Here is a 27162-nt window from a genome sequence, read left to right on the forward strand (position 1 = left end):
GGATCACCCCTGTCTGCACGCAATCCGCCACAAATAATGATGAACCACCCCTGCATTAAACTATTTTACACAATGCTCAATTCATTACTGCTCTCTCTCTCTCTCTCTCTCTCTCTCTCTCTCTCTCTCTCCTCTCTCTCTCTCTCCTCTCTCTCTCTCCCTCACTGGGTATAGGTGAGCTAATAAAGGTATGATATTTCTCCTTTACCAGCAGAATTGTAGTTTTTATCCATTAGTAGGATATTAGGAATGAGGAAGGATGGAAGGGAGGGGGTGGGATGGAGAAGGAAAAATAGATGGCTTTAAATTGATCTGAAAGCATTGCCACTGTAAAAAAAAAAAAAAAGTAACATCAGCTCCAGGTAGAAATGATAAAGAAACAATTTGCATAGTTTTGTTGCGACTAGAAGGCCAGGGCCAACTGTTCAAACTGGAAATGCTTTTTTGGAGGTGTGATGGGAAATTCCAGTCTCCTGACAGAAAAAAAAAGGAAAATAAAGCTAAGATAAACAAAAAAAAAAAAAATCCTATAAAGCATCCAGTAAAACTGGATGATAAAAATGGAGTTGTTCATTAGAAAGAAATGTGCCATGCTCCATGTCTACATGAGCATTTAGGTTAAAAATATTTATAGTACTTCACAGCACTGCAAGGGAGGATTTCACAAGAACTACATTTGAGTATTTTTTTGTTTTGCCTTTTTGTATTTTGTTTTAATTTTAAATTCAAATTATCTCCTCAACATGTTCCATGCAAGTCTACACTTTGCTATTGGCATAGAAATTTGAATTGCTATAAGACTGTATGTTGTAAAATTGACATGAAAATCACAGATAAAAGTCAGTGAATGGAAATATGAAAGAATATATATATATAGCTGTCATGTTGATTGGACATCATTTGATTTGAGAACCAATTTTTTGCGAACATGAGGAGTTTGATTTAGAAAACCAAGATTTGTGCAACAGGAGTATACAGTTGTTTTCTACTTTCTCGATGTACTGAGCTGATCTCATCCAAAATAACTTTTTATCCCCCATTATGCATATCAGCTGAACACTGTTTTTTTCCTCAGCTTCAATCTCATTTGTTCTCATCTTTTGTCTGTTATATTTTTAATGTTTATCTTTTTTGCGTGTGTTCTGTTTATGCTACTGGTTTTCTGTATGTTATTTAAAACTGTTTAGGCCCAACAAGACACAAATAAACACGTTACCTTGGTTCGTGCAGTCATCATGATTTCTTTTGTTTTTTTTCATGAAATCCAAATATCACGTGCTTCTTGTAAATTGTATCAGTCTGTTCAAAAGTGTCCCAATGATTAGATAATAGCTGATACAAATATCTTTTTCATCGGGATTACATTTCCCTGCCTCACTTCGCTCAGTGTGGGAGAGAAGAGAAGAAAGAGTCATTATGGATTTCAATTAAGTGATCCCTGGGCAGAGAGGGATGCGTCAGAGTGGGGGAATTAATGTGCTGCGGACAGATGTTTAATAATAATGGCCGAACTGGCCCTGCCGAGAAACACACATTCCACCCGCCGCACCCTACTGAGGCCGCAGGAACACACGTGCGTCGACAGACACACTGACAAACACACCGATGGGCCCACATGCACAGACACTTACGAATAATCACTCATACACTGACACATACAATAATGATTCATACACACGCACTGTGCAGAGCAATGTGTGACAGTCTCACACACACGCTTTCAGCCATAGACACTGGTAACTTCACTGGGAACTGTGTGTGTGTGTGTGTGTGTCTTTATGACCAGTGCTGGCCACAGCGCATATGGCCCTCATTTAGGAACAATGGGCATGGAGAATGACTGGCTGGATGAGCTTCCTGACTGTGAGAGGTGACTGGAGGCATGTTAAATGACATGCCCCGTATGGAGAGATGGAGCGAGAGATGGAGGGAGAGGGGGGGGAAGAGAGAGAGGGTATACACGGGTAATCGTGGATAAGGACTTATTGCTTCACTGAGCAAGGAAAATGTTTTGACTGAGAGCTGACAGTGGAAGAGGAAAGAAAAAGGAAAACAGAAACGTGGAGATAGCAGGCAGAAGCGCAGAGACACGGGGACTTGACAGAGGAGCGTGTTGCACATGTAGAAGGATGCGGTGAGGATGTGAGTCGGGCTGGGGCTCGAAGTGGGTCATTAGACAGAATGTAAACAGCATGTCTTTTTATGAAGTGCTCTCGCTCTCCTTTTTGTGCCGGTCTCTCACAGATACGCGCTTGGTGACACCTAATCAGTGCTGTGGCAGGACGAATAGCTTCAAGCCGTCCTTACAGTCTTGTCAAAAACAACACTTCCCCAAAAATCTCTCTCTTGTTCTCTCTCTCTCTCCGATACGCCGTTCATACCCTCTTCTCACAACAACATTTCTCCAGTAATTACCAGGGTGGCCGCCCTCCTACCGCCCTTCGATGGATGAGCTGAGGAACCATGGGTTCGACCCTCTAGCCATAACTCTACCTAGGATGTCTGCCTACTGCTCTTCACCACTGTGGTGGCCCTCAGACAGCAAATTGGCCTCGGAGAAAGACAGAGAGACTCAAACAAGCACACTGCCTAGCTCGCAGTAGAAAGCAGGCAAGCCAGTACACAGACATGAAAGAGCATGGAGACAGACACATACTCATTCACTTTCACTATTTGTCGTTTCCTGTCTCTAAGGAGTAATCTATAATACAGACAGCATTTTCCTCTGACCATTGGCCAGACAGATGTCTTCCCTTGCGCAGATACAAAAATTGCACACACAAACACACACACACACACACACATACACCCTGCTGAGGTGATCATTTTGACAGAAGAATATGACTGAAGAGTGCAGTGAAGATGAGGGGAAATGGGAAAGGAAGAGCGGAGAGAAATAAACTGATAACTGTATGATGAAGGGTGATAACGTCAGGGAAGGAGGAAAATAGATGAAGGGATTGATGGAAGAAGTGAGGCAGCTGGCAGATCAATACACAGATCCACAATCTGCATCCACAGAGCAGCATTTTAAAATGTCTTTTAAGGGATTTTTTTTAATGGTATTTTGCTTCAGTATAGTAGATAGGTGGCGGTGGTGGGTTGGAAACTGGGAAGACTAAATAAACAAAATGACATTGTTGCAATTTATTACAGTCCAATGCCAGTGAGTCTGTGTAAGAACATTAAAAATTCTTTGTTTCTGGTATGTGTTGGCCTTAGGCATTTTCCACAATTATTTTCAGTCCATTAAATACATTATGATAGCTGTGGACCCAGTGCTTCAGCATATTAGAACTTTAAAGAGGATTAACAATAATTTGAAAATATGGTTTGAACGAAAACTCTTTGTTTTACGAGCTCTCTATAAATAAAAGTAAACAAAGTGATGACAATGTGGTGTATCCTTATCCTTATATCACTAGTCTCATTTGGATTTATTCATTTGTTACTGATTTTATTTTGTTCATTTTTTAAAGTAGGCTTTTTCATTATTTTTTTTTCTAGTAGAAGTCCCATAAGAAATAAAGTGACATCTGATCTGAAGAATTGTTTTTAAGAGTCAGAGACAAAATATTTAGACCCTGTCAAAAGAATTTAAATAAAATACATGTTCATGTTTTATTTATTTATTTAAAATAACATAAAACTTGCAAACAAATGGGCCGATTTTGCACCTTAGGTTTCCATCCAGGCTGGCTGCACAATTATGAGCAGCGTTAATCTGCCAGATAATGTCAACAAACATTTTTAAAACGTACTCCATATAGACTGACTGTTCAGAGTGTACATGGTATTGGTATAAATCAGACACTTGTAGGTGTCTCAGTGTTTTGTTACGATAGATACAGTAAAGTATTACTTATATCGGAAATAACGTATATTTTTCCCACAGGTCCTGAACGCATCTCCAGCAGCGTGACCTAAGAGGCGGCTGTGTTGCCAAGGCAACCTGTAAACTCCGTTTTGAGCCGACATGGTGGAGCTGCTAAAAATTGGAAGCGAAATTACAGAGTTTCCAAAGGAGTTATTCTACAGAAACAGGTGTGTTTCATAGGCTGCTGTAAAATATATACGCATATGTTTTTATTCACGTATGCATGGCCGTCGGTTTGGCAGTCACAAGTTAGCTATCGCTAGCCGAAATGTCAGCTATCATGTCGGGTTTGTAGTAGTGGTTTGACTTATGCAGGGCCGGAAAATAAAACAACGCAGTCGAATTGTCCTTTGTCAACTAGTGGCGCTGCAACTGTATTTAAATGAAATTTAAATATTTTATGATAATTATAATTATTTTTGCAAGTCCAAAAACTAGTTAAAATGTGAAATGTGAGCCCATAGCAAACATGACCCAAAACACCTGCATGTATTATAATAAAATGTAGTACAATAACTGGTGACACAGCTGTCATATTAAATCATCAAATGCAAACATATATGCAGGCAAAATGAAGTTATGTCTAAGGACTAACTGTGAGGCTTTATTGAAGGCAGCACCATACCTGTCAGAAGCTGAAGCTCGGTGTTCCTCCAGGCTTCACTGGCTGTCGTCCATGTTCTGCATGTGCTGCATTCAGTCAGAGACGCCTTCGTTCTGGAGATATTTTTTTAATGATGGGAACTTGAACAGAAATCATCCTGGGTTCATAATGAGAAATTTAAGAATACCACGACGTCACGTTTCCAGCATTTTTGACCAACTTCTGGTTTGCTTTCACCGCGGTGAGGAACTGAGTAACCCGGATGTACCGAAATACCAGGATGACATAGCTCTTCAATTCTCGCTGTTTGCAGCACAACGATTGTGTTTAGTTTTTTTTTTTTTTTTTTTTTTTTTTTGTCGTGTGTCAGCCAAGACGTTTCTTTAGTCTTCAGTCTTTCAAACTGCAGTGTAAGTTTCGTGCATGCAATGATGTAACAACAGTGGCAGTAAAACTTTGAAGCGCTCTCACAACAAGCAGCACATGGCAACATGTGTGGCATATTCATGAATACAGTGCAATATTTCAGTCTAATCTAGCTGTGAAACACTGTGGTGTTTTTATGTGTACTTCAGCCAAGTTGAAGACACCAGACAGAGGGAGAACCAGGTCGCCACCCAGATTCAGAGCTGGTTCAGAGCCTGCAAGGTGCGGGCTTACCTCAGGTACAGTGTGTACAGTGAGTGTGTTGATCTAATTTGAATCTGTAAATCATAAAAATAAACTTTTGGTGATCCTTCATATGCCACAGAAACAAACAAAAAAGCATACAAACTTAATATTTTATATACCAATTTGGGGTCTGGTTTTCCTTCGGGGGTTGTAAAACATTTAGACAGGGCTCTAAGAGTTAATTTCAAGGGAAACCCTGATATTAGCTCACTCCCATAATTATCCCACTTCTAGAGCTTTGCAAATGGCCCCAAGGAATAAATGTCGCTTGCACTCTGTGCTCCTTTCACACACAGAAAAATGAATGTCTCTATCTGTGTGCTTGTTCCTATACTGTGACCCCAGCACCATTCTGCAGGGTCAGCAGACAAACTTCCAGACAGTAGGTTAATTCAGATTACTTTAGTTAATTGATCAATGCGTTAAGTGGATAATTAGCAACAATTTTAGCTGCCTAAGTGCAACTCCAGGGTTGTGCTATCCCCACTATAAGCATTGATTTTCTGGGCATATAAATGGCCTTTTGGAAATTGATGGCCTCATTGGAGGCAGAGAATCGCAGCGGACTTGCATTTAGAGTATGTTTGAAGATGAATACAAATGTGTGCCGCTGACTAAAGGGGGTGAAAGGCTCATCGGACATGATCGAAAAGCTTGGAAGAGCAGGAATGTTCTGTGTGTGTATGTGTGTGTGTCTTTGTGAGAGCTTGTATTTGTAAGTGTAATGTTTCTTGACCTTTTAATTTAAGTACTTTTACAGCGTAAGATTTGTATGCAGAAAATGACTGTTTCCTTTCTTGTTTACCCCCTCCAAAAAGAGATCACCACTTATTTCAACTGAAGTGATTTTAGGAAATATTGTAACGTAATGAATTACACTGCATTATATACAGGAATACAGCTTTGGACTTAGTTTTTTTTGTACTGAACCAGATCATTTCTGAGCATAAACAGCCCAGCTAATGATCCAACAAAGAAATCCACCATTACTTTTCAGTCGATGTGCACATGAGTAACTTTTTTCAGGATTTCCCATATTTCAACTACTACAAAATAACCATCCAATCCTATCCCCAATATGGTTTTATTACAGCCATCTGCACAAGAAGGCAATCATTATACAGAAGATATGGCGGGGCTTCACAGCAAGGGCACGTGTCAGACAAATGGTGAAGGTAAGCCAGTGCCTGGAATGGCTATAGATATATTGATTATGCTATGATAGCATGCATTAGAATTCAATTGCTATATTCCTAAGTCCCTGCGTCTGACCTTAAGAAATATAATTCACTCATTACACATTGGGAAATTAGCACTTAGGAAAAATGATGCAATATGATAAGGAATTCCATCTATACCGCAATTCCTGGGATGCATATAGAAAGAGTATGGTGAAAAATGAAAAGAAGGAAAGAGTTGTGTGTATAATGTGTGTGTGTCTGTGTATGTGTGTGCGCTTTAGTAAAACAAGGCCCCATTTTCGGCATATTGCCTCCAACTGCTTCTTAATTGAACAGATTGTTGATACCGGATCCAATACCCAGCGCTCTCACGTATAATTTTCCCCTGGATTGAGTTTTGTAAACGTATCACAACAAGCTATTTATCATGCCTGTAAATTGACTGTTTGCTAAAGCATAACTGCCAGCCGCCGTTTGGGAGGCATTCAAGAAATGGGAAGGGGTGAGGGCTTGGAGGGGGGGTTGTGTTGAAATAAACAATGAAGGATGTGTCACAACACACATATGGGCAAAAAAGAGTCTGTTTGGTCTCATTTGGAAACAGACGAGCGCTAATTTGAATCACTCAAAATTGCCACAGTGCAGTATTTTGGATAATTAGCCCTGAGAGATTCTTTTCTTCACCTTCTATATCTCTCCATGTCTGTCTTTTCTCTCTTGCAGACCTTATCATGTGTAATGTGATGTGCACAAAGCCTCTTCTCAAAACATCAAGCTGAATTTACAGCCTCCTTTCAAGTCTTTGTCTTCCTTCCCCTTTCCTCTCTTCCCTGTCGTTATTAAAAAAGACGTGTTGAGATATGAATCCCTTTTATGGCCGACACTCCAGTTTGCTCCTGAAATGTGCCCCCAGTGGTCGGCTGGCACGTTTGGTGTGCAACGGCTCGTTGAGTGTGTTGCTGAATATTCTCTGGCCTTTTGTTAGTCTCTTCTGTGGCAGTGCTGTCATTGATTATGAAATCCAGAGGAGAGCGTTTGGCCGTCATACATCTCCATTAGCGCGCTGCTTGACTACCATGGATTTTCTTGGCCCTTGTCTGCGTTGGTGTATTAAGAGAGTACCGTCCTCCCCTTGATACAAAGTCCCACTAACCACTCTCTCTCCCCCCTCTCTCTCCCCCGTCTCTCCCTCTTTCTCTCTCCCTCTCCTCCTCTCTCTCTCCATCCTTCTGACTTTTTCTCATTCCTCTTGTCTCTCTTGCTCTCCCTCTCTCCTTTTCAGCCCCCTTCCCTCCTCCCTCCCCTCTACAGTGGCCCTATCTGTGCTGCCTCTGTGCAATGTATTATGTATAAAGAGCTCTTTATCTTTGACGCCTGCTGTGGACAGATCAGAGGGCCGGGAGACAAGATGTAACGCCATCTTTTCCTTTGTGTTCACAGGCGGCATATTTTATCATGAAGATGAATTTCTACGAGGAGATGGCGGTCAGGGTAAATATCACCACAGTGTCTTGTTTTAGCAAATGGAGTGTCGTGGTGGGGGGACACTCTGTTGCTCTGCGTGTACTGTGAATGGGAGGCCCCATGAATAGCAGCCCGTAAGCACTTCATCATACCACTTCATTGTGAAATTGTCCATAATAGAAATTTCTTTTATCATGCAGTCTTTCTTTTTACTTAACACATGGTACTATCTTGACATTCCTGTACAATTCTTCTTCTTTTTTTACAGCATCTATTATTAGAATAAGATTTTTACAAAGTAAGATTTTGCTAGTTTGCTATTTCAGAACGACCATTTTAATAATGGTCTTGCATATGTTGGTGCACGTAACAGCATGGTCCACTTTTAATATATGACAGCAAACCTGTCCTTCTAAATGGTTTATTTTATATTATTAATACTTTGCTTTTATATCAGTTTTAGCAGTATTTATCTTTTATTTCTCCTCAGTGCGGGCTGCACAGTGGCGTAGTGCTTAGCACTTTCGCCTTGCAAGGCCCCTCGCCTTGTTCTCCCTGTGCATGCGTGGGTTTTCTCCGGGCACTCCGGCTTCCTCCCACAGTCCAAAAACATGCTGAGGTTAATTGGTTACTCTAAATTGCCCGTAGGTGTGAATGTGAGTGTGATTGTCTGTCTGTATATGTAGCCCTGTGACAGACTGGCGACCTGTCCAGGGTGTCCCCTGCCTTCGCCCGAGTCAGCTGGGATAGGCTCCAGCACCTTCCGCGACCCTAGTGAGGATAAAGTGGTGTATAGAGAATGGATGGATGGATGGATTTCTCCTCAATGCTCATGCCTATCAAATGTTTTCTTTATCCTCTGAGCAGCTACTGCTGTTCCACCCATAAATCATAGCACCATGGCTGTGAGTGATGCTTTGGCACTTTTACATGAGGATGTTGTACAGAAACCTTATATTTTTACAATTCCATATAGCCTATAGCCTAGTCTTTTGGCTAGCGGTTTCACTCTGGCTAAAGCATTAAAGGGTTTTATAGACCAACAAAAAGAATTCACCACTGTTTATTGAGGGTGTGTCGCTGTTCAGCTGGATGTGGATGGTTACAATATTTTCATATTGCTGAAAAAGCCTAGAAATTGTGGGCTTTGAGTTTTATGCTTAATAGAAACTCAAACAAATAAAGCTGACCACCCTGCTGTTTCAATAAATGTCACATTGTAGGAGAGACATAGATGCAGAAGCAGTTTGTGACCCAGCTGTTTAGGTCACAGGGTGAAAGATTAGCGGTGATGTCAGCATGTAAAGCAAAGCTGAAGCTTCTGAAGTTAGAGAGGAGAGACTTTTATTACCCTTTTAAAATAACCACAGTTTCCTTTAGGAAACAATAGGAATTTTAATAGAAAATTGTGTGAAAAGGACTGGTGGCTCAGAGGTCAACATTGCAAGAAAATACCGGGTTTAAACCCCACAAGGGCCAAATGAGGCTTTTCTTTGCAGAGTGAGTTCTTGTGTTTGTCTGGGATTTTTTCAGGTGCTCCAATTTTCTCCCACTGCCCTTGACCCAGGCTTTGGCCTCAGAAGTAGAGTTGGTCCCTGGGCGCTGCACTGTGCACTGCCCACAGAGAGAATCCTAAAGAGATATCATGGAGCAAACGTGGAGACAAAATTCTCCAGACAGATCGATTAAATCGAACTGAAAACTTCAAAAAAGTTATAAATTCTATAGTAAAAGGGATTTGAGGAAAATACATCTAGTTCCCGGACCTGTCCTTTTCATGATGCCACCTGTTGAAAGTTTTTACTTTGTATGTCAGAGTTACACATACATTATGTCAGGATTGCAATCTCTGTCTTAATCTCATGTCTTTTGACACATGCTCCTTCTGTACTAGTTCAGCAATAGTGTTTGTTCATGAGTGTGAGACTGAAGAGAGACACTGCAAAAATTAATGAGTGAAGGACATCTACATTGCTTTGCCAAAGAAGTATTCATTGTGTAAATAGAGAAAAAGAGAGACACGAAGGGAGAAGCAATCATCTCAGAATCCCCTTGTGACATTTCCTTTGAATCAATTTTGACTCTATTCTTTTTTTCTCTCCCCTGCTGTTGTCTTCATCACGGTGTGGTAGCTAACAGAGGATAATGTATTAAGGCCGTAATAGAAACCAGTGTTTACATGCCGCACCTCGGATTTGTATTAGATTCAACAGCATCGATTTCACTAGTCAACAAAGGTCAGCAAGAACTCAGGAGGCGGCAATTACTTTATTTAAAATTATCTATTGACTGGCAGATCAATGCTAATTCTCATTTTGCTCTTTGTTGTTTTTTTCCCCATCCTCCACTCCTCCTCTTCTCTCCACTTCTTCTCATAGTGTGATTATTCTTTTACCTGCCATTGTTTTAATCTCCTAATTAGTCTGAAGGACATCTGCCCCCTTGCTTTAAAATGGTCCACTGGTGTGTGTGGGTGTGTGCTAGCTAATCTGCAGCCTCCTCCATCAGTGTGGACTGATACAGTTAAATATATGGAGCCCACCTTGGATTGTCCCTCTTTCACCATAGGCTAAAAAATGCATGCATGCATGGCTATGCATGGTTTAACAGTGTCCTGCTGTTTATGTTAATACCATCACATGTAATGTTTTTATTCTTATAATTTCCCTCTGAAGTTGAAAAAACAAAGCTAAACAAAACGAAGACTATAGCAATGTCAAGACTGATTCAGTTACTGCTTCACCGGGAGACACTTTACAGTCTTTATAGAGGACAGATTAACTGGCATTAAAGCAACTGACTAAAGAAAACAGTTTGTTTCATTTTCTTCAAGTTTTTCAACAATTAAGAACAGAGTTACTATACTGCCACATCTGAGGAAAACCTCTGTCTTCACAGATCCAGCGGAGATGGAGAGGATTCTTTCAGAGGAAGTATATCCATAACTTCTATGCACGCAAAAGTTATTTGGAAGGAGTCGCGATCAAAAATATTTTGGTCAGGTAAGAAAAAAATGTTGCTATATATAAGACCTAAGAGTAACGACAATTTGATGTTGCTGCCTTTTGTCTTTGAATGACCAGTTAATATTATACTTCCCCATGTAATTCATTTCCAATTCTCTATTTTCTCATTATTACAGTACAGATTTTCACTAGTCTTAAAGAGATATTACAACAATTGAAAAAGTGCAAGATGACAGTAACAAGAAGTAAGCAAAGTGTACTTTTTTGTAAATGTCGTATAAATATGAAGGGACACAAAATTGTTATATATTCTGTTCACCTTTTATATGTTGTGAATACTTTTTGTAGTCAAGGAACTACGAAAAGACTATGAAGAAAATCAGCATGTACTTGTCAATCAAGATATGTTTATTTGATTAGTGTAAAAGCAGTTGGTTTAAAAGTGTACCTGTGTGCCCATAACCTTAAAATATGGTATACTAGGGTAGGAGGAACGAAAAAGTGAGGGAATGAAAAGACTGAGAGACAAAGAGATAGAGGGGAATGAAGAGGGAGAGAGAGAAGTCCTCTAAAGCGCTCGAGGCTAAGAGAGAGAGAGAGAGAGAAGTGAACGATGTGAAGAAATTAAAAATTAGCCTCTGATTTGAACCGCAGCTCGTGCATTAATAAAACATCCTGTGCTCCAGGGCTTACTGCTAGAGATACGCCATCTTTTATTTTTGACAAAAAAAACCCATCACGTTTAGCTAATAGTCACATTTTTAATGTTGCTAATATATTTTACCGGAAAATATCTTTAGGCTTCTGCTAAAATTAAATGTAAATTTGTTAAAGTGCTCCTTGGATCACTGACTTCCCCCCTCACTTCCCCACCAGCGTTCCACCTTCCTCTATGCTCCTTGCCCCTTTTAGATGTAGGAGAGACTAGACTGTTAAGTCCATCAAGGAAGTGTTGCCACCATAGTGTTATAACACACAAAGACTGACACACACAAACACACATAAATGTGTCAAAAATTCTGACACTTCTGATCAGTTGAAGGCATAATAGTGATTCTAATCGCTTAAACAAATTTGACTATAAAATATGTGAAAATTTGCAGAAGTCATTGTAACAATATTAGTAAAGTGATGTAGTATAGTATGTATAATTCAGCCACATCAGAAAACCAGCATTCAAACTGAAAATTTTTTCAAAATTCTCAGGTCAGTTTAAATACTAAAGTATGTTGCAAATTTTGGGACTATGCCTATCTCTTTTCGCTTTGTCAAGTGGTATATTTTGAAAACAGTTAAATGCAAAGTTTAGAACTTTAAATGATCACAGGAATGCGCAAGTAAAGAATTGTAAAAATCACCTAAAACACCTATGTGATGTTCATTTCACAGGTTTAATCTCACTGTTTTGTTCTCAACTCTGTGACATCCTCTCTCTCTTTATACATACTCAGCTCATTCACACACACACACACACACACACACACACACACACACACACACACACACACACACACACACACACACACACACACAGCCCCTCCTCCACAGTGGCTTGGGGTGTTGAGGTCACTTTCGCTCCAGTTAATCACATGTTTATTTAGTGCTGTTGGGGTCACGATCAATTAACGCCGTGCCGGCATTTATTTAAAATATCCTTTTCGTGTTAGCTGCTGAGCCCTCGGATCGCATACCGCCTGATCACTCACCCCGCAAAGGTCTGCTTTTTAATCCACCAGCCTGCTCCCTCCTTCTGTATGTCTGTCTGTCTGTCCAAACCGCTGCATAAATTATTCAAAGTTGGAGTAATGGTCCCCATTTAGCGAAGGCTGATCAGCTGTGCATGGTAATGATATAGGAGTAATACATACACTGCCAAATCTCTCTGTCCTTTCTCACTTGGAGTCTGTGTTTCAGTCTCTTTCTCATGACAGATCTCCCAGCACAAAACCATCTGTGTCATTTCATTAGGTACAGCATCAAACTAATCCATGCCACTTACACCATCCTCTTCTATTTCACTTCCCTCTCTCCATCTCCCTTCCTTAATCTCTACCTCTTGTCTCTCTCTTTCTTTTTCTCTTTCTCAATCTCTTCTCCTCTACATCTTTCTCTTCCTCTCTCACTGCCATAGGTTCACCGTGCTTCCATGTCCATCCTCATTCATCCTTTCTCTCCTTCTGCATAGCCTAATGAAGTCAGGACCCCAGCGCAGTCCCCACTCTGCCACAGTTTTCCTTGATACCCCAACAATTTATCACTTTGTCAGGGAGACACTTAAAGTTCCTGGGCTTTAATAAGGGCATGCAGTGGGACGATGGGGGCAATTAGGAAAGCGGAGCAAGCCCGCTTTGCATATTTACTAAATGTGCTGGTGTCATCGCTGCCGCCACCACCACGGCCTGTTGACTGCATGAATTATTCCTCTATCTGCAATAAACAGCTGGGTAATTATTACTGCCATAATCAGATAAATAATTCTCCCTGTGATGTTGCAACAACATGGCAAAATCTTTTAACTCATTCTAAAGAATACAAAAATAAGGAGGCTCAGAAAGAATTTATGGACTGTCACTAGACTGAGCAGCGCTGGTGTTTTTTTTTCTTCTTCTTTTCTTGGGGTGCTATTCCGTCTGTCTTTTTCCTGTCTCTCTTTTCTCCAGCCTTCCTCATTCCTCCCTCTCTTGTGTCCCTCTCAAGGACATTCATGAAAGGAGAGCTGCTATGGTGGAGAGAGTGCGGGCCTGCCCTGCGATCACTCTCTGCTTCTGTGCCTCGTTCTTTCTTTTTGCTGCTTTTTCCTTCTGATCCAGTTTGGGTGCAGACAAGTTCACTCCTTCAGTCTGATTGGATTTGTATGTTCAGTGTGGTGTGTGTGTGTCTGTTGAAGTATAATTTGGGTGCACTGCTCTCCCTGTCTCTTTAGAAAATTACTTCTGAGAGTGAGACAATGGCGAAAAGTGTGTAAGATGTAAGAAATCGCAAATGTTTTTTGTGTTTTGAAATCATTGGTTGCTTGCACACCTTTTCGTGACATCAGTTTTACTGCTGTAGTGAATTAGTTAATCAGTCAGTTAGTCACTTAAATGGAAAGGTTGTTGAAGGCTCGATACATTGAGCCAATCACTGTTTGAATTGACTGGATGACCATTCCCTGCTTGCCATCTATTGAATCATTCAATTGGAGCAATTAAAACAGCCGATCAGGTCAAGCCTCCATTAAATATTTAGAATCCGGCCAATTAGGTGCTCTGGTGCTGGCCTGGACGACCGCAGGTGTGGCCTGCTGTCCCACAATGCCTCACTCTCTGATATCCCATCAGTCTTTGATGCCCTGTTGTGAACTAGGGAGTAAATTATTGAGGAAGAAGTGAGAAATGTAGCTGTACTATATTAGCCATTTAAATAAGTTAAAAGTCCAAGGTGAAAATGTCAGTAAGGGTTTCAATTATTTGAAAGTAGTTCAAGTAGACTTGATTAGCTTGTCCAACAGTTCAGCAGTCAGAATGCTTGCACCCTATTATAAGACATGCTAAGCACCTTACAAGTGCCGTAACATTTTAATTTGTATGCGATGATAAAATAATTCTATAATATGCAAAAGTACCCCATCTATAATGTACGTATCAGTCGTCAATTTTATCATACATTGAATCTCTGTAAGTAACTAATGAACAATGGTACAATGTAATGTACTGACCTACTAACTGTGGGTTGAACTGTGTGGTTTTTCAGAGCTGACACTGGCAAATAACTGATATTTGGAATCAGTGCACACTTACATTAAAAATTTAAATCCTAGTGTTAAAATTCAGATTAACTTCAACTCCAGCACGTAACTTTGTTGAAATACCTTTGTCTATTTATATTTTATATATGTTTAAGTAAAAGCAAACTTTCCAACATTTATCCTTCAGTATGGATTATCTATTACTGTGGGTGGGATATAATGCAAGTGCACGTAATGTTGACCACAGGTGGAGAGAGGCAACTGCATTAGAGCCAAAGAAAACTAATTATTTTGTCAAGAATCTTTTTTTTTTTTTTTTTCAATTTTGCAGTTATTTAGAAAATGCTGAATCTGGATCTGATATTTCAACTGGCCAGATGATCCAATGCAATCCCTTGTAGTAACATTCCTACATTGCATCAAATGAAAAAGATTTACTGAACTACAACAATTTTTTTGAAATTAATTAAATGAAAAAACTTAGGTGTGGCCCTGTGACAGACTGGTGACCTGTCCAGGGTGTCCCCTGCCTTTGCCCGAGTCAGCTGGGATAGGCTCCAGCACCCCCCGCGACCCTAGTGAGGATAAAGCGATGTATAGAGAATGGGTGGATGGAACTTAGGTGTGGATTTTATATATTTTTTCTGTATTGTGTATATATAAAAAATACATTTTCAAAAAGAATGCTCACTGAGTCGATTACGGACTACAAAAGCCAGCAGCACAATACAACAATTAATGCGTCAGGATCCTAACTATAATATCGCTTCTAAAAAAAAAACAAACGGCCATTTTGACCACTGTTTTAAGTGTCTTGCTTGCCATTAGTATTTTCAGGAACTTACCTTTTGAGCACAACCAAGCTATTTCAGGCTGCTGCTGTGGAGTTTAGACCACAATGAAAACGTCCAAATAGGGAAAAGTGTGTTGTTTCAAATTGGAAAGTTAGTATTTCAAATGCTGTGAAGAAGAAAAATAGCTCTGATTGTTGTTGAGACATCAGTAATGAGCCAAAACAGCCGTTATGGCTTAATGAGTGGTAGCAAAAATATGTGTTTCTTTTTTTATTTTTCTGATTATTATCATACATTCTCATTCACATTTTGCTTCTTAACCTTCTCACTCATGAAAGATATAAAGATTTAACCCAGTCTAGTCAATCAATGAGATGTCTAATCTGAGTATTTCATTGCTGGTATGTATAATTATGATTGAAAAAGTCATTTCCTTAAGTGTGGGTCACTTTATGTACTCTAAACAGATGATCTGTATTTGTGTGCTGCACAAATACACACAAGTTATTTTTTTTGTCATGTTATATCAACATAGGCGATTCCCTCTCAGCTTATGTTAATAAAGCAGAAATAACCAAGAGAAGGTACAAGCAAAAATTAAAGCTAGTGTTTCTTGCTTTCGTTTTCTTCACAGACACACACACACACACACACACACACAGAGGGCATGTACTGCTTGCCGAACAGGGCTAATGAGGGTTGTATGTTGTGGCGGCTGGTTGGGTCGACACAGATCGAGGTGCCTTCAGCCGTTACAAATCTGTTTGGCTTTTGTCCACTACACAGCAATTAATAACACTGGGGCTGGGTGCAGGGAAGCAAAGGTCACCCATTCAATCTGACCTACACGCACACACACACACACACACACACACACACACACACACACACACACACACACACATACAGTCAAAGTGTATGAACATGTCCAAGAACACTGATAGACGTATACATATTTCTGACACACACACACACACACACACACACACACACACACACACACACACACACACACACACACACACACACACCACACACACAGTGATACAGACTCACTTACACTCTCTCAGCACAGATGCATACAGACAGAGGTCCTGACCCCCCAAAACATTGCCTGTCAGTTTTTAGGGCGCTATTAATGCATGAGCGAACAGAAATACACACAGAGATATATACACATCCACCAATTGGATTGTGAACCAGACTTGCCAACAATGAGGCAAAACTTTATATTTTACATTAATAAGTAATATCCCTGTTGGGCAGGTGGATAAATAGAGGCCAGGCAACCTCAATATTTACACACTCACACACCCCTACACACTGTATTAAATTACTGTGCTTAATGTTACATAAACACACATTTAGGCTTGCTCTTTTTCTTACCACACACACGCAAGCACGGTGCTCTGCATATTTCATTTATTTTGTAATTTAATCTGGTGCTGAGGAAGGAATGAGAATGCAAAGGCAATGGGAATGTGTTGTGATTTCTTTTTAAATGTCAGCTGCGGCAGAATGTGTTAACCTCACATTACAGACACATTTTGAATATCCTGATTTCTTTGCGGAGGCTTGTAATTGAAAACAGAAGTTGGGTAGTTAAAGAAACGGTAAAGAAGAATTAGAGGAAAAAGCAGGGATTAAAAAGAAAAAAAGACTCAGGATTGTTGATGAGCTGTGTCTAAACTCTTATTGGTATTGCTGTTGTGGAATTAGATTGGTTTTACTCTTAGCCTTGTGTGCGTGTTTTCACATTATCATGGCATGTGTGTTGTAGTAATTGTTTCCAATTCCCCTTTTAAGTTATTACCCCCCTTGTAACAATAAGGCTGTGTGATTGTGGAATGAAATTGCTGTGTATGGGGTTTTAATGCATCCCATTTAGCCAGCTTCGCTTAACAGATGTCACAGACAGACCTGTCCTGGCTGCGGTGATGAAATATATCCATCATCCTCCCACTTATAGCCTCTCACGCTCTCCCTTTGCTTTTTTCCCTCCGTGCAGTCTCATTCTCTTGTTTTTCTGCCACAACTCCTCTGTCTTTCCGTATCTGTCCCAGTGTGATTAGGCAGTTTTTTTTATGCATCTGAAGGACACTTTAGGGAATTGTCAGCTTTACAACAGACGGCTGTGTTCCCAGTACACACTAACACATGCACAGATGTACTTGAGGCATGAGGTTTACATTGTGAATAAGTCTTTGATTTATAGCGTGTAAAGCCATAAGGTCAGCTGAATCTCCAGATAAGGTGTAACATAGCATGTTAATTTGGTGTGATAAAGGTATTATCAAAACATTATTCCCACTGTTAATAGATCAGAGTGCATCATTTAGGAGTAGTATCAAGTCAGTCATTGTCATTCAGTAGACCGACTGTGCAAGAGTGTATGAGTATGCCCATCCCTCCAACAGGATTTGTACTGGTTACTTACGAAGCAGTGAAATTATGTTTTAAGTATGTTAAATCATGAAAAAAGAATTTATTTTAAATTGAATTTGCTGGGTTTGATACACCTGTATTTAGATTTGACTGATCCCTGTTCATAATTCAAATTAATTAAATGGAAATGTTGAATAGGAATTGCCAAAATATGTGTGAACAGTTTGTGTGACCTGTAGGAGGAAGCTGGACAAGCTCAATGAAGTCCAGAAGAGAGAGAGAGACTGTCGAGCAATGGTGAAAGAGCAAGAAGGCAAAGTCTACCAAGCTCAGCGGTTACACCACCTAATGAGCACAAAACAGGTTGGTCTACAGAAACTCAAATGCATTCACAAACGTTCACATTTGAAACAGAAATGACTATGATTAGAGTAGAATTTGACCAGAAGGCAATATTAAACGCTTGTTCCTTGTTACCTAGATCTACAAAAAAATGGTTCAGGCAGATAGACTGCGATCCTTTCAGGAGACTGCAGTCAAAATCCTGAGTTCACTTGATAATTCCAAAGTGCAATATTGACTCTAACTAAAGTTGCAAGCATGGATGAGAAGGCATGTTAGATAACACACTGTTAACATTTTAAATGACTGCAAAATTATGATTTTAAGGTGGAACTGTTTTCTGACATGCATGTTTTAAAGGCAATACACACAACTAAACGTAAGCTCATGCTCAGCTAAATGTGCAGGGACTCTCGCAATCAGTCAGACAGACATTACAGACTGGGAGTTCTTCCAGAAACTGGCTACAGAGAGAAAAAAGTTCTTTCCTTTTGTCAACACAAGTGGGCTGTGTGGAGTTTTGTTGCGTGCGTGCGTGCGTGCGTGCGTGCGTGCGTGCGTGCGTGCGTGCGTGCGTGCGTGCGTGCGTGCGTGCGTGCGTGCGTGTGCGCACATGAGTAAGTATGTGTCCTCATGGCTCTTCTGATGTGCTGAGTGGAGTATTTTAGTCCTCATTTCGGTCCCCACAAGTTCAAACAGTGTTTTCTTGGCTATGTTGTTGTTACTGAAAAAAGTAAAAATGCAAAAATGTTTCTTTAGGGTTAGCCATTGTTTTGGTCTGGGTTAAGGTTAGGGTTAGGGTAAGGGTTAGGGGTTAGATATGAATGGGAGTCAATGGTATGTACCCACAATGATAGAAAAACATAGTGTGTGTGTGTGTGTGTGTGTGTGTGCGTGTGCGTGTGCGTGTGCGTGTGCGTGTGTGTGTGCGTGTGTGTGTGTGGCATCTACACATCTCTGTGACTCCCCACTGGGATCATAATGAAGACAAAGCACACTGGTCACTGTTGATTCAGCACCACCACTCCTCTCGCTCTCTCTATCCCTCTCTTTCTGTCTCTTTCTTTCTCTCTCTCTCTCCTTCATGCCTGTGCGACAAGCATCGTCATCATCTGGCTTACTAGCTACATCCTGCAGTAATCCCATGTTCATCCCAGACACATATTCACACACACATAACTTGAAAACATTTTCTTATGGTGGTGGTGTAAGCTTGAGTGCTGTAAAGACTGCATTGCCTCGTACTTCACTGTCCATATGCTTTGAATTGGCTTTACCTACATATCTGCAGTGTTTTTGTTACCTTTCTCTAATTAAATAAAATGGATGTTTTATGAATATGCAAGAGAGAAAGCAAGCAAGGAGGAAAGTTTATGTGCTCTTCTCGTCCTCTGTCCATCTCTTTCTCCCTCACTTTCTCTATACCTCTCTCTCTCTTCCTCTGCATATGGCAGGGGACTCTTTCCCTCCGTAGCTCTGACCTTGTCAGCAGTGAATAGATGGCTCTCCCACACAGTTCATCCTTCCTCACTTCTCGGACCCCAGCCCACACACACAAACACAGACACATAGGCATACTCACACGCAGCTTACCAAAAGGCCCCAAGTCCCTCTGACAGAGACAGAGATTCTGTGTTCCTGGGGTCAACATCATTGCTCTTCCCGTAGCTAGGTTGGTACTTTTGGGCACGTGTGTGGTTTGTAGGTGTGTATGTGTGTGTCTTTACGAGTTGTGAGATTTTACGTCAAGCCTTCTGTTTCTTCCTGTTTCAGTTACCTGTGTACACTCCTTCCTAATGTGGAGGGTTTCTCATAATTAGAGTGTTAGGCAGGTCTTAACATATTGCTCAGTAGTTTGTCATATACCATGTGGCAATTCTTACATATTTTCTTTGTGATGTTAAATAAAAATTCTTTATTTGTCTAACGTGTCTACGTTAACGAGAGTCATGATTGTTACAAGTTTTTCTGCCATCGTGTGCAGTCAGGATAGTCGTAATAACTATGTACTCACTGTACTTTCTGATGTAAATTATCGCTACAACAATGAATAAAAATGCACAAGGCTATGTGTCAGTTTCAGCTGTTGAAAGTCCTACATTACTGTATGTGAGAGAATGAAAGCAAGAGATTGAACGCGATTTACATTTATGATTTGACTATTTGTAGGCTACTGTAATTTGTTAATTATGTAATGACAGTGACACAGCAAAGAAAAAAGAAGGGCAAGGGTAAAAATATAAAATTAGAAATGAACAGTATATCCGGTGCTGTAAAGTGAATTATAGTGGAGTCTCTCTACACAGCCTGACATTCCTCTTTGTCAGGCCAGAAGTCTCATCCACATCACAGCGGATATCTTCCCTTGCAGTGCGGTACAAAAAGGTGTCTTTTGTAATGTCTTATCCAGCCTTTGCAGGTGTTTGTTGTGATGTCCTCACGTGCTGCACCCATGGCAGCTTGCAGGGTCATTTAAGTATGTGACTGGCGATCGTAAATCTTCCATCTTCATGCTGAGCAGGAATAGGAAATGGGGTAGGAGGAATTTCAACACTATCTTGTAGTAGGTCGCCAACTATTTTCTGATGTTGTTTGAGTGACTGAAACTCAGATTATCCTAAATTATCAAATTTCAGTAAATCGCTCTCATCATCAGGAATGAGATCCCCATTTACAGTCTTGTATGCTCAAGTATACAAACATCTTGCTTTTCTGTTGTATTTTAAAGTGCCAGGCTCTTTTATTTCATTGGAATTTAGTAAAGAAGAGTGTGAATGTAGTAGTCATAGAAAACATATAATATTGCGCTGCAATTGTCACATTTGGATGTACATTACCAGTCAAAAGTTTGGACACACCTTGTCATTCAACACGGTCTCACGGGGATTCGTGAAACTGTTACGTAAATTTTTTGTTTCTTTTTCGTGCGCACCAACACGATTTCATCATGTTTTTCGTGCCGCTCACCACGAAATGTTTTTCGTGTTGCTCACAACGAAACCCGCTGTGGTAATCACAGCTGAAAGTGGTTTATACCAGCGGATTCATGACGATCTAAGCTGTCCATCAGCGTATACTGCTTGTGTGATCGCGTTTGCGGCCGCCGGCCGCCGGACATTCTTTAAATTCCTATGCAAATTGGTAAGTGTACCACCGGGTTATGGTTAGGTTATGGTTAGGTTATGGTTAGGGTTATGGTTAGGGTTATGGTTAGGGACGATGTCATGCAAAATATAGCGTTGGATTCGCCATGGTTTTACATTAAAAATATAATACACACATTCGTTTGAAATACGTTCTGGGTGGCACGAAAAGTCCGCCGTTTAAAATGCATTGGTGCGCATTTCGTGGTGAGCGGCACGAAAAACATGACGAAATCGTGTTGGTGCGCACGAAACCGAAACAAAAATTTACGTAACAGTTTCACGAATCCTCGTGAGATCGGGCTGTGTCATTTAATGTTTTTGTTATTATTTTCATGATTATTTACATTGTAGATTCTCACTGAAGGCATCAAAACTATGTATGAACACCTATGGAATTATGTAGTAAGCAAAAAAATAAGTGAAATAAGTTAAAACATGTTTTTTATTTTAGATTAAAGATGATTCTTGGTCTTCCTTTCCTGGGGTGGTCCTCATGTGAGAAAGTTTAGTTGGATTTTACGACTGCACTTGGGGATATGTTCAAAGTTTTTTAAATTTGTCAAACTGACTGACCTTCAGTTCTTAAAGTAATGATTGACTTGTTTCTCTTTACGTAGCTGATCAGTTATTGCGACAATATGGATTCTAAAAATTGTCAAATAGGGCTGTCAGCTATGTACCAATCTGACTTCTGCACAACACAACTGATGGTCCCAACCCTGTTTAGAAGGCAAGAAATTCCACACATTAAGCTAGACAAGACACACCTGTTAAGTGAAAACCATTTCAGATGACTACTCATCGCGCTCATCAAGAGAATGCCAAGTGTGTGCAAAGCAATAATCAAAGCAAATGGTGGCTATTTTGAAGAATCTAAAACATACAACATGTTTTGACTTATTTCACACTGTGTTCATTAATAGTTTTGATGCCTTCAGTCTACAATCTACAATGTAAATAGCCATGAAAATAAAGAAAAAACATTAAATAAGAAAGTGTGTCCAAACTGTTGACTCTTAGTCAAAAAACAGTGCCCACAATAATGCAGCTACTGTAAGTGTTGGAAGAATAACATAGTCTGGGCATTTATGTGAGTCCATAAATGGAGAGGTTTCCTAAATATTTTAGCTCTTGCTAGTGTATGATGGGGCTGCACAGTGACGTAGTGGTTAGCACTTTCGCCTTGCAGCAAGAAGATTCCCTGTTCAAATCCTGGGGTGGGCCTGGGATCTTTCTGCATGGAGTTTGCATGTTCTCCCTGTGCATGCATGTGTTTTCTCCGGGCACTCCGGCTTCCTCCCACAGTCCAAAAATATGCTGAGGTTAATTGGTTATTCTAAACTGCACATAGGTGTGAATGTGAGTGTGATTGTTTGTCTGTATATGTAGCCCTGTGACAGACTGGCGACCTGTCCAGGGTGTCCCCTGCCTTCGCCCGAGTCAGCTGAGATAGACTCCAGCACCCCCCGCGACCCTAGTGAGGATAAAGCGATGTACAGAGAATGGATGGATGGATATTGTATGATGGTCAAGGTCTATCTTTTTTTACAACCAGGAAGGAATGGCTTTATACATTCCACGAACAGTTGTGGGAGACATTGTTGAAAAGACACATCTATTAATAAATCTCTTGTGCCTGAATTACATTGAAACAGTATTTCAGTGCATATCAAATATAAGGTCAAACCCAACAGACAGTGTAGTTTTAAGAGGTTTCCCACTTCTAGTTATGAACACTTGTCTACACATTCAAACCAACAAGAATGATGTGGCAGCTTTGCAGTTTACTTTTTAAGAGAGGGACATAGAAGAACCTTTCTATTATCCAGATGTGGCTACAACCCGTGATTCAAGAAATTAGGATCATTGACGCTGAGCCAATTTCTATAGTCTCATTCTGCAACACTTGGCATTAAGATCAAACGTACTCATCGTCTAATAATGAAACATTTACTAATTAACTAGTTTGTTAATATTTTAAAAGGAGTGAAGTTTGGGTTGATGTAATTGGAACAATTTCCCACTTATGCCCTTTCTCTCTCCTTTCTCTGTTGTTCCAGTCTTTTAGAGTGGCCTAAATAGCAAGAAGTGTTATTAGCATATAGAGTAGATACAGAGTCCTCCAACTCAAAGCTTTGGTCTGGTAATTAACACACGGGCAAAAGGATCACTGTGATTTGAATAATTATTACTGAGGCAAATCTCTAACCCACTTTAGAACCAGGGAGGCAATTTTTTTATGTTTATACATGTGTGTACATCTGTGCTTTTGAACAACAAAATTCTAGACAAGTCTCATATAATCCCACATTTTTGGTCTGTCTGTCTGTCTGTTTGCCTCTCTATCTGTCTGTCTGAAAAAGTTCACAAAAGTGATTCTTTGGATTCCCTCAGAATAGTACCTGATTTACTTTAAATGGTTCATGATTGTTTCATCTGTCCCACGGGATGATAGTTTTACAATCTGAAGTCCGCATGAAGATATGTATTTTTGGTTCACCAAACTGAAAATAGATTTCAATATAGATGCATAATGTTTTTGGACAAAAGTGGCCAGGAGGACAGCCTGGTATATCAAAATTCATATCATGTAGCTGTAATGCCCAAGGTGTGAATATGGTTGTTGACCTCTGCATGTTGTTTACAAGTTTTCACTGATATTTCAGTTATACCACAGTTACTTAAATAAATGCAGAAGCACTGACTAAGAATATTACTCTCTTAGGCAGTACAAAGTACACTTTTTCATCAAATTATTGAGCATTGTTTGTAATAATAAACTTTCAATCTCACTTTCTCTATGATAAAAGGCTAACCTCTCTCTCTCTCACTTTTTAAATATCTTTCTTTCTTCAGTGCCCAGGGGTCTTCAATTCTCCATTCAGGCAAGCCCCTCATGAGATGGAACTACTGCTGAGGCAGGTCAAGTACCAGGTTCCCACCAGACTGGCCCCCAGGGGCAGGGTTCGTCCCCAGGGTACTCCTAGCCCAACAGCCCTGAGTTTCCCTGGGAATCTTGGATCCCCATGGATCAAGAACAGTCGAACCTGCTGCTCCAGGCCTGTGTTGCCTCCTATTACCAGCAAGAAACAGCAGGTGATGACGGTCAAATTTGGACCATGACAGACAGGTGGAGACAGAGAAACAAAGCACAACAGTATACTTCTAAGAGAATATATCATGCATAAACAATTGTGAACAAGCGTTTCTGCTGTCTCCTGCAACTCTTTTCTATGATGGAATAATTGAAAGACATACATCTTTGTCATAAAATAACAATCATGAATTTTGATTTTTTTTCATAGATTTATGATAGGTCTTCTGGAAACATGGATCAAAACCATAGATATAGCAACTTGAATTATTAGTTTTGGTGATGCAGAAAGTTGTGTTAATCAAATACTTTTAATGCTGTGACCTCTTACCTTCTTGTGAATGATTAGAATTGACTACAGCTGCTGACTTCTCTCTGCCAATTTAAATAGGGCCCATTTGAAACACTCATTGGAACCAGCAACAAACTACTGGTTCCAGTAGTTTGTTGCTGGTTCCAATGACTTGGATCGTCTGAGATGCTTAGTGCAGATCTGCCGAAGAGATCACAAAAATAACTGCAAACAATTGCTTGTAAGTAGAAAGCGCACGGTACAGTTGTGTCACTGCCACAATCAGGAAGAAAATTGCAAGTTATCACCTGCTGCTAAGAAACAGTTGGCCAGGATGATTAAGAGTCAGCAGAGAATCACCAGAAAGCAGGTCTGCAATGAACTAGAAACTGCTGCAACACAGGCGTCAGTCAAGTGTGTTTTGCATCACCATGGGCTGAGAGGCTTCCATGCAAGAAGGCCATTCCTTTAGAAGTGGAATCATAAGGCCTTTTTCATTTTTCAAAGTAAACTGAATAATGAAAAAGGAAGACCACCTCAATGTTTTTCAGGAAAACGTATATTCATCCGCCAAATTCAGCTGGGTGTTTCAATAAGACAACGACCCAAAACACACATGAAAAGTGGTAAAGAAATGGCTAAATCAGAGTAGAATTAAGATTTAAGACAGGCCTTTCCAAAATCCTGCATTAAACCCCATTGAATATCTGTGGACTGTGCTGATGGAACAAGTCTGTGAAAGCAAGAAATTTGTTTGAACTGCACCAATTCTGTCATGAGGAATGGTCAAAAATGCAACCAGAAGCTTTTAAAAAGCTTACACATGGCTACCATAAGCGCCTAACTGAAATGAAAATGGCCAAAGGACATTTGATTAAATGTTGGAATTGCTCTATGTGTATTTTTGCCCAGCAGATTGCATCATATTTCCAAAAGACCTATAATAAATCTACAAAGGGGCAAGTGGAAGAAAGAGGGGAAAAAAACAGGGGATTTGAGCATGCGCAAGAGGTGAAATAGAGTATTAGTCTAAAAAGGTGTCACACTAATTATTAGAGACCTTTCTAGTCCCATGAGGGATGGTTCTTGATGAAAGCAGAGATCCTTTAAAACTCCTTTTAAAGAAGAATGGCATCATTAAAGCATGGCAGACAGCTCTCTTGGGGGCTACTGCACAGAGTCGTTTAGTGCCTGGATTTAAGTGAATACTATATGTGTCTGTGTGTTATTATCAAATGTTTCTGCAACTCAGTGTGTGTATATCAAATGTGGGTCCCATGCACAGCTCCTATTAATGTTCCACACTAGCAAGATACCTTAATACTGGTTGTTAGTCTTTTTGTCACCTTTTTTTGCTTGTTCAAACAGAGGGGTGTTAGAAACAAAATAGACTGTATATAAAAAAAAAATTATAGCCTCCAGATCTGAAAAGTGAAGCTATAGCAGAGATGCCAGAGGGGTGAGAGCCAGCAAGGAGTGTCTCCTCTGGTTGCAAAAAGTCTGACTGTATGGAAGTCTATAAGAAAATTAACCGAGCCGTGTCTAGCATTCTCAAGTTCTGAGTCATATCCACTGCTTGCTCTATACATCTCTTTTCAAAAAGGCAAGATATCAGTGACCAGATGCCAAACTATAAGCGTCAAAATGTTTTTTCACAGACAAATGAGTGACATCACGGTCACTGCGTCCATCTTTTACATACTCTGTATTGTTGGAAAGCCCTGTTGCACATTAATCCAAATGATAAAACCAAAGCAGTGACGTGAATGCACCACCTGCAAGGAACGAAAAGCTCACGAGTAAATAATTTTTCATGAAAGACATTTCAGCATGTCCAAAACGCAGAGATAGAAATAATGTAATTAATGATGGCTGAAATTCCATTTGGTAGCCTTAGTTGCAACAGAACAGTGCCACTGTTTCATTGTTTTACCTTTAATCGTGAGCCATTTGTTCATTGTGTAACAGCTGTGGCTGTGACCAGTCAAAACGTCCGCTATATTAATACAGTGGTAATACTGAAACTATTAATGAATGGTGCTTTAGCAGTCCAACAGCTGAACTATAGCTAATTGAACATTTCCTTTAGACTTTATCTAATGCAGTGAATAATCCAGCCGTGCATATCTGGCTATATGTTGTGCATGCTTCTATGTTCTTGTGAGTGCATGTGTGTGTATGTTGTTCATTTGATGAGGAGACATTTTACCATTTGTGTTATTTACGCTCTGTAGCTCTTTATGGCAAAGTGCTTTCTCTATTATTAGTTTCTAGTAATGTAAAACATAAGTGAGCAGAAATGAGCCGTGGATTTGTTTCATTTTATTAGCCACTTGACACACATACATACACACACAGACGTGTCTCCAGCTGGCTGCAGTGCAGTTGAGTTCGTTAATGGTGTCAGGAAAGTCTGTAGTACTAATACAAAGAAGAATACCATATTTATCTATAGTTAAATGTGTGTGCCTCTCTGTGTCTCTGCCTGCCTGTGTGTCTCTTCTTTATGTGTGTTTTGGTGTGTCATTAGTGCAGGAAGTCCCCCTTCCTTTCTTTCACACTCACACCAACACCCCACACCCCTCCATCCCTGGTGTGATAACTATCTAGTGGTGATG

The 27162-nt window shown here is 40.2% G+C and overlaps 1 protein-coding gene and 1 long non-coding RNA gene across 7 annotated transcripts in view; both read left to right on the forward strand.

Annotated features, from left to right (window-relative positions):
* Positions 1-27162, forward strand: part of LOC127531177 (uncharacterized) — a 387768-nt gene that overhangs the window by 259704 nt on the left and 100902 nt on the right. The gene's annotated exons all lie outside the window — the stretch shown is intronic.
* The window catches only part of spata17 (spermatogenesis associated 17), a 78007-nt gene continuing 54771 nt past the window's right edge, over positions 3927-27162 (forward strand). For all 6 annotated transcript variants that reach the window (XM_051939902.1, XM_051939908.1, XM_051939919.1 and 3 more), the window contains exons 1-7: positions 3927-4044; positions 5057-5146; positions 6247-6328; positions 7775-7825; positions 10697-10800; positions 17910-18033; positions 24015-24254. In XM_051939902.1, the coding sequence (XP_051795862.1) occupies positions 3977-4044; positions 5057-5146; positions 6247-6328; positions 7775-7825; positions 10697-10800; positions 17910-18033; positions 24015-24254 (759 nt within the window). In that variant the 5' untranslated portion in view covers positions 3927-3976. The remainder of the gene's footprint in view (positions 4045-5056; positions 5147-6246; positions 6329-7774; positions 7826-10696; positions 10801-17909; positions 18034-24014; positions 24255-27162) is intronic.

Source organism: Acanthochromis polyacanthus, chromosome 2, assembly GCF_021347895.1.
Source record: "Acanthochromis polyacanthus isolate Apoly-LR-REF ecotype Palm Island chromosome 2, KAUST_Apoly_ChrSc, whole genome shotgun sequence".
Lineage (NCBI taxonomy): Eukaryota > Metazoa > Chordata > Actinopteri > Pomacentridae > Acanthochromis > Acanthochromis polyacanthus.